General features: G+C 39.2%; 1 protein-coding gene across 1 annotated transcript; it reads left to right on the top strand.

The window, feature by feature from the left end:
- Nucleotides 1-5,647: 5,647 nt before the first annotated feature.
- Nucleotides 5,648-6,983, top strand: LOC132047562 (uncharacterized). The gene is made up of 2 exons (XM_059438590.1): nt 5,648-5,678; nt 5,746-6,983. The coding sequence occupies exon 2, from the start codon at nt 6,261-6,263 to the stop codon at nt 6,981-6,983; it is 723 nt and encodes a 240-aa protein (XP_059294573.1). The 5' UTR covers nt 5,648-5,678; nt 5,746-6,260.
- The last annotated feature ends 1,090 nt before the right edge of the window (nt 6,984-8,073 follow it).

Raw genomic sequence — 8,073 nt, 5'->3', positions numbered from 1 at the left:
AAAGCCTTTCAGATGCGATCAGAAAAGAAAAGAGAAGAAAACAAAATTTGACCTCTTTCAACGGTTGAATCCGAATGGGAGGGTACGAAACATTAATTTCCCTTCCCCAAATTGACCATGCACGGTCTGGGGAAGGCGAAATAGACCTGCGATTTCGCCATTTTGGTCGAGGAACGTAGAGGAGAGAGAGCCGCGAGGAGAGAGAGAGAGAGAGAGAGAGGAAGAGAGAGGAAGAACAAGGGGGGGGGGGGGGGTGTGCGGCTGAAGCTTAAAATGAAAACCTAACGTTTCTTGTCTTAACAGGTGGGCCGGGTCGGGTTGGACTAGAATAGGACGTGGGCTGGTTTGAGTAAGAAGTGGGCTGGGTTGAGTAAAAAGTGGGCAGATCTCATATAAACCATGTTTTAACCCAAGTAATCTGGGATTGATTCTGGACTTCTAAACTTAAATAAAGACCCCCTTTTAATTAACTGTATTCTGACCTAATATAAAAGTATGTATTTATTAATATTCAGATAAAAAAAAGATAAAATTATATGATGTTGTAAATAGCCATGCGATAATATTTTAATAGTTCAGTAGTAAAACGCTATTATTAAATTGTGCAAAATAAATGCGATGCGTGTGCATAAGCTAATAAAAAATGTTGAAATGACAAAAATGCGAATTATAATAATACTGGTAATAATAATAATAATAATAACAATAGTAATGATCATAATAATTGCTAGTGACTGCAATAGGGTAGTGAAACGCGGATATTAATACAAGCTGATAATCGTAATATAACTAATTCTCTTAAATTGCCAAAATATTAGGAGTGTAAATATATATTCGGAGGAGAGTCGGGACAAAATTGAGTGTCAACACTCCTTATTATGATCATTTTGATCATTTGCTTCTTCCTTTTTTTTTTAAAGGATTATTATATTTGGAACTGATTGGTCTACCATGCTCCATGCATGTTGTAGACTCTGTCCTTCAAGGACATTAGGAGCATTTTGCAGATGAAATATGAAATAATTGGGTCAGCAAATGTGTAACATCCCGTAAAGCTGAGTTAGGTGTGAATGTGAAATAATTGGGGTTTAGATGTCATCTTAGCTATATGGATCCCTTCAGGATGGGTACAATTGTTAAATGATCTTTTCGGGGCCAAACGAGATGAGGAAGTTAGTTAGAAATCTTGAAATTCGTTTAAGTTTGAGGAAATTTTCAATTATGTCCGATTTTCGGGTATTTTGCATTGGGAATTTTAGAAAACTCAAAGCATGAAAGTTGTAGGTCTCTGAAATACCTTTCGAACAATATAAAGTGGGGCTCAAACCGAGTTACGTACAGGGAGTTATGATTATTTTACTGATAGAATATCGATTATCGAAAACGTGTGTTAAGTGTGCGTCGCGGGCCCATCGCGCAAAATCCACCTACATACAAAAATATGACCAGACATTGGAGCCATGTCGTATGGCAAACGTGGATCCCAGTCCTCGCGTTGCACCCACGATGCGGGCTCAACGTGTATCGGAATATTTTTCTGGTTTCAAATTTTCTTTAAGTCCTACATCATTGTATTATTTCCCACTTCGTTCCAAATCAATATTTCCAAGGAAAAGAACCCTAGAAAAGTGTCACTAACCCTAAGGTGAGTTCCCACTTAATCTTGAGCATTCCCACACTATAGTCATCCCCTCTTGATAGTAAATCATCTCTTTAAAACCCTAAGTTCTTGAAATATCAAGAAGAATAACATAGGGCCGTGTGGATTTCGTCTAAGAGGTAAAGTTTCTAAATTTTCTAAGTATTAATAAAGTTTGGGTTAGAGTAGAAAGTTCTACAAGGTTGGAATCCGTTAGTGATTCATGAAAGGGTTCAAGAACCCGTTTATAGGCTTAGAAAAGCCCTAGTTTTTGAATAAGGGTAGAAATCCCTAGAATTCGTTAAAGTTCTAAACTTTGTCATTTAAAAACCATTGTAGTGTGATTGTTGAACTTGGAAGAATCCGGTTGCTAGCTTATAACGGGATTAGAGGTATGTCTCTTTTTGAACGTACTCTTTCGAACGGTTTTTATGAACTCTTTGGTTGCGATTTGTGTGCGTGAGGGAAAAGCCCACATTAAACCTTGTTGGTACTATATTATATGTACGTACTCATGATTGTTTTCCTCTCTATAGGATGATTAAAACTTGAGATATAAATATTTGGTATTCGAACTCGTATTAACCCATAAGGGACGTTTAAACTTGATAATAATGGATTGTGTTGAACTTGAAACTTGTTTAAAGAAGTGAACCCGGTTTCTAAAAATTGAAATGACTTGATGTACCCCTATAATGGGATGATGAACATAATCCTTAATGAATAATGTGACTATCATGATATGACTTGTGATTCAGCTTCTATGCCATGATTTGAGTGATTCGGCTTCTATGATAGGATTGTGATTGGGCTCTTTTGTCATGATTTATACTGTTTGTGTTTGGCCTAGCTACTCGAGAGAAAGGGTAATCAATATGGATCCTATTGGGGTCAGCCTAGCCATTCGGGAGGAAGAGTGGTCACCGAGGGTTACACACTCCGGTGCAGTATTTGCCTAACTATTCAGGAGGAAAGATAGTCATCGTGGGTCAAATTGCGTCAGTGTGGTGCTTATATGCTGTTTTGGGAACCTTGAATGGTCATCCCGTTGTCATTATTGATTTGGGCCCATATTGACATTGTGATATAAGTTTGTTTGCCTGGGAGTGGCTTGTTGATGATATTAAACACGTTTGCTTGTGAGTGGCTGATTGATAAATTTTGAATTTGAAATGGAAAGATTGGAATGGTACTCAATGACATAATAAACTGGAACTGGTTTAAATACGGATTTATGGTTTCTCGATTGATGGTTGTGAAGTTGTTGGTTTATCTTACCTCTGGATTTGTCAACTGTTTTGCACTTAAACAATATTACTGATCTTAATTATTTTATTTTGCTATATTATTTATTGTCCCCGAGACACTCACTGAGTACCCAGTGCTCAGGCATACCATTGTTATTTTTTATGGTATGTTAGGTGTATTGAAGAGCAGGTTCGTGACGCGCCGACGACTTAGGAGAACTTGCTACTTCTCGAGATCTTTCGGTAAGCCCACATGTTTGTTCATGGGGCACCTCTCTATAATTTTTCTTTTATTTAGATTGTTGGGCTGCGTCCCGAGACTTTAGACACTCTTTATCTCGTAGAAGCTCCTTAGATGGTCATTGAACTATGGGTAGTGTTATGGATGTTTTTCATGATTATTGGGGCATGTTTCCACGTATTATTTTAAGTATGGATTTAGATTTCCGCTGTTTTGTTTTAATGAGCATGACTTTATTTTGGATATTTGCTAAGGGTGTGTCTCTTACTTATTAGATAATTGTTGATTTGAAAGTATCAAACGTTTTCTATATACAATAAGGTTCATCCGACGTTGTTCATGACATCGGATGCCGGTCACGTCTAGGGTGGGTTGTGGGGCATGACAAAATGCTTCCAGAATTTGACTTGAATTATCTGAGGATCATACTGGTGATAATTCACAACATATTTCTTAGATGCATATTTTCTCCCCCTTATGTTAGAGAAACAAACACATATCATCATTTTCTTTGGGAAATCCATCTCTGTGCATCATGGCATATGCATTAATCATATACTGCACATCAAAAGCTATAAGATGGAAATCTCTAGTTCTTGACTCTGAACCAATTATGAAGGGAGAATTTATCATAATTTATTAGTATAAAGCACACAAGTGCCGTTGTATGCAATATATCATATCTCAGACCAACATCTGAAGATCTGTTCTCATAAGTAATGGTTTAGCTATATTATGGAGGCATCCAATGCCAAACCAGCTTAGATATAAACCAACTTTATCAAGATGAATTATCTTGATTAGATATTTTGAAAATTGTGCTTCCAGCTCAATTATTTTGAGCAAGCAACTTTGTAAATGTCAAACTGCCAATTGATAATAAACTTATATGTGACCGTCTTATAGATGCATCTATTTAAGACACCACATTACAGGTGAAGAGGCCCACTCACCTTTCATATTTTCTAAAATTTCGGGGATTCAGTCCCAACATTAGCTGGTGTAATCAACTTATCATGAGAACAAGCAACACAAACAAATTCTTGAAGAATCTTCAAGTTCTTCAATATGTTTCAAATACTCAATTAGCACATCAAATTTAAATCAGGACAACCAAAATGGTCTTGTCCACTGATAAAATTATCTATACCCATAAACTTCAAGTTTACCATGACGAATGTTTAGTAAACTTCTGGTTTACTATTGCATGAGATTTTATGTCATAAACTTTTAGTTTATTGTGATATGTGATCTCATCATACTCGGGTAACGTATCACATACGTATTTCCTACCCGTAATAACTTGGAGATATTCAATCTTCCAATCATTTGTAGTCTCAATATGATAACCATTTTTCTCGCTAGTAAACTTCAGGTTTACTACAATTTATTTTACGATCTAGGATAAATAGTGCTATCATATATAACCTCTTCGAGAGACTTCAATTTCAGATATCTACTACTTCAAGAGTAGATTTTAAGAGTTCTACTACTTAGGGAGTAGAATTCAGAGTCTTATTACCTCGGGGAGTAAGTTTTAAGTTTTATTACTTTGGGAGTAAACTGCAGAGTATTTACTACTTCAGGAGTATATTTCAAGGCCTTACTACTTCAAGAGTAAAGCATAAAATATTCAGAATATTTCTTTTTAAATATTCTACCTCTTCTGGAGGTGGGAACGTGATATCTTCACAATCAAGTGCACGTCGTATTGATAAGCTTTATTATTATCACATTTACTTCAGGGAATGAATTCATATTTATAGCTTCTATCAAAAGTTCTCATTCTTCAGGAATGTAACACAATCATCTCAACGTGCCTTAATCATATCAAATCGTGATAGCTTAGAACCTTTTTTAAGATATTGCTACTTCAGGAGTAAATCGAGGCATACATATGATGTAGAGAATTTTCCTCAAATACATCATCAGTTGTAATCACAACAAGCCTATGTAAATATTACCACTCCAGGTAATTACTGGCATATTAGCTACAACAAGGCATAGGAATTATTGTCACTTATGGTGACCACATATTTCTTGCAAACTCTCACTTAGCCATTAAGGGATATGAAAATAACATCATAATTCCTCTTAACAACATTGTTCTTTAGGAACAATTTTGAGGCATAAATGGCCCAGAACCAATTGGTTCCCTAAGATCCAATCAAAACGTGCTTGTGGAAGAATGACCATCTTCAAGTGGTCATACCTATCTTTTAAGTTATTCCACAAAGATAAAAGAGGATCTTGAACAGTGAGATATTCCAATTTCAATCCCTCGTCAAGGGGCGGAGGAATATCATCGCTTTGGTACAGTCTTAATTTGATGCCTGATTTTTATCTTTGATGGTGTCTACTAGACCTATCAAATCTGATAAATTTTACCATCAAGCACCCAAGATGAGCTTTTTCCTGATATACATGTATTTAAATGATACAAAGTAAATGAATTAATAAAAAAAGGTAATACCCAATTCAATTGTCCAAAAGGAATTGATTGGCCTATTAACCCATATATGATGACCCGCCACATCATCATGCCACCTAGGTGCCACGTGGAACTATTTTTGCCATGTAGGAAGCTTATGTGGATGCTTACATGGAGAGGAGGCTAGCTTATGTGAGAAGGTTCTAGAGAAATATGGAGATTTCTCATGGAAGACCTTAGAACCTTATGGAATTGCATGGAAAGTCCTTAGAATAATCTAGTTGTGTAGAGATTTCTAGAATAGGGGCTTATTTGTAAATATGTAGGGACTTGTATAATAATTATTATTTACATACTAGTCCCTAGGTGAGTAGTATAAATAGGAGGGTCATTCATTTGTAAACCATCAAGAAAAATCAATCAAGTCTTCTATAATAAAAAGCTTCCTTCTAGCAAATTTCTCTTCTTTTTCTCAATTACTATTCCCTTAGCGATCTTGAGTATAGTAAACTAGGCTAACTTGGCATAGCAAGATCATGAGCAAGTTGTGCAAGAACGTGAGCGAGTTGTCAAGTGCCGCACGTGCGCTTAGTTGAAGACTAAGGACGTGACAACGTGGTATCAGAGCGAAGGTTACGACTAAGGGAATGACAAACGACGGAGAAATCAACGCTGCTAAAACCCAAGCCAACGTCATCCAGGATGCTGCTGGCAAGAAAAGGCCATAACAAAAAGAGGAATGTCGCCAACAAGTGCCAGGAGGTGCCGCTAGATGTTGTGCCAAATGAAGGGCTTACATCCCAAGAACCATCTACCACTGAGGCGAGCGAGGATGACGTAGAGGTCCTGTCCGAGGATGGCTCGCTCGGTAAAGAGTGGGTTATAAAGGTTAACGTGGGGATGGACGCCATTGACATATTTGGCCAACGTTTGGGCAAGGTGGAGGGCACTGTTAGCGTTCTTGAGGGGCATACTCTTGAAGAAATTGAAAGCATCCGAAGTGACTTGGAGGGGCGTATGCAGGCTGAGATTGAGGTAAAGCAAACCATTACTGCCTTAGAGTGCAAACTCATGGAGGCGTTGAGTACTATCGATGCCATGAAGGCAAAGATAGTGGCACTCGAAGAGCAGGTCAACGTTGGTGTGACCGAGGCAGCCAACGATGTTGTCATGATGAGGGAGGCTAAGATCGAGGCTCCTAAGCCACCAGTGTTCAAAGTGGTTCGTGATGTACAAGAGGTGGAGAACTTTCTTTGGCACTTGGAGAACTATTTCAAGCATGGAAAAGTAAGGGACGATGAGACCAAGATCAATACCGTTGTGTTGTACCTAACAGAGACTGCCATGCTATGGTGGAGAAGAAAGGTCGCCGAGCATCGACGGATGTCTATGCACAATCAACACGTGGGATCGCTTCAAGAATGAGTTCAAGCGGCGCTCTACCCAAATAATGTCTTGTACGAGGCAAGGCGCAAACTTAGAGAGTTGAAGCAGACAGGGAGCATCCGCGACTATGTCAAAGAGTTCACCACCCTTATGCTTCAAATTCCCAACCTCACTAGCGATGACTTGTTGTTTCACTTTACAGACGGGTTGCAAAATCGGGGCGAAACGAGTTGCAACGCCGTCAAGTCACGTACATAGACCAAGCCATAGTGAGGCCGAGTCTTTGACGGACTTCGAGCATGACAAGCACGACAGGCCAAGGCAACGAGTCAAGGGGTTGCGATGCCAAAGATAGGGGAGACCGTGGCGAGAGCAAGGAGTCGCAACAACAATACTCCAAGACTCAAAATGCAAATAAGTTCGACGGCAAGAAGTCAGGTGATCGTCAGGGCTATGCCGAAAAGAAGGCGCAGAACGAGAAGAAGGGATGCTACTTATGAGGACCTGAAGAGCATTAGCGCTATGGTACGTGCAAGTCACGAGCAGACAAAAACACAGAGTACGGGAATCGCATAGTTGGGGATGATTAGACTATGTGGTGCTGTCGCGAAGCAAGATAGTCAAACCAATGATAATAAAAACCAGTACGTGGATCTCACCATCAATAACAAGCCCGCTCGTGCACTGGTAGACACTGGGGCGACTCATAATTTTGTGACCGAGGCCGCAGCGAAGAGACTAGAGTAAAGATCATTCCAATTAACGCCCTCGTCAAGACCGTGAATGCTAAGCCAAAAAATGCTCGTGGTGTAGCTAATGGCGTTAGTGTCAAATTGGGCGATTGGAAAGGTACGACAAATTTTACCGCCACTAATATGGATATCTTTGACATTGTTTTGGGACAAGAATTCTTTAGACATTGCCACGCGATGATCAATCCCTACCTCCAACGTCTCTTGGTCATGGAGCGAGAAGGCGGTTGCATGGTGCCTACAGTGACTATGTCGCATGAACGTGGCCATGCACAACTTTCAGCCCTATGCGAGCTTGTCGAGGGCTCGAAAGAGGGCCAACATTCATGGCAACCATTACAAGTTTGAAGGAAGATAATGGTACCAAAGAGACACCG

Source organism: Lycium ferocissimum, chromosome 2 (assembly GCF_029784015.1).
Source record: "Lycium ferocissimum isolate CSIRO_LF1 chromosome 2, AGI_CSIRO_Lferr_CH_V1, whole genome shotgun sequence".
Lineage (NCBI taxonomy): Eukaryota > Viridiplantae > Streptophyta > Magnoliopsida > Solanales > Solanaceae > Lycium > Lycium ferocissimum.
This window is presented reverse-complemented; position numbering and strand designations above follow the sequence as displayed.

What these genes read in the sequence shown, in the direction of transcription:
- LOC132047562 (XM_059438590.1), top strand. Translation starts at nt 6,261, where the DNA reads ATGCTGCTGGCAAGAAAAGGCCATAACAAAAAGAGGAATGTCGCCAAC.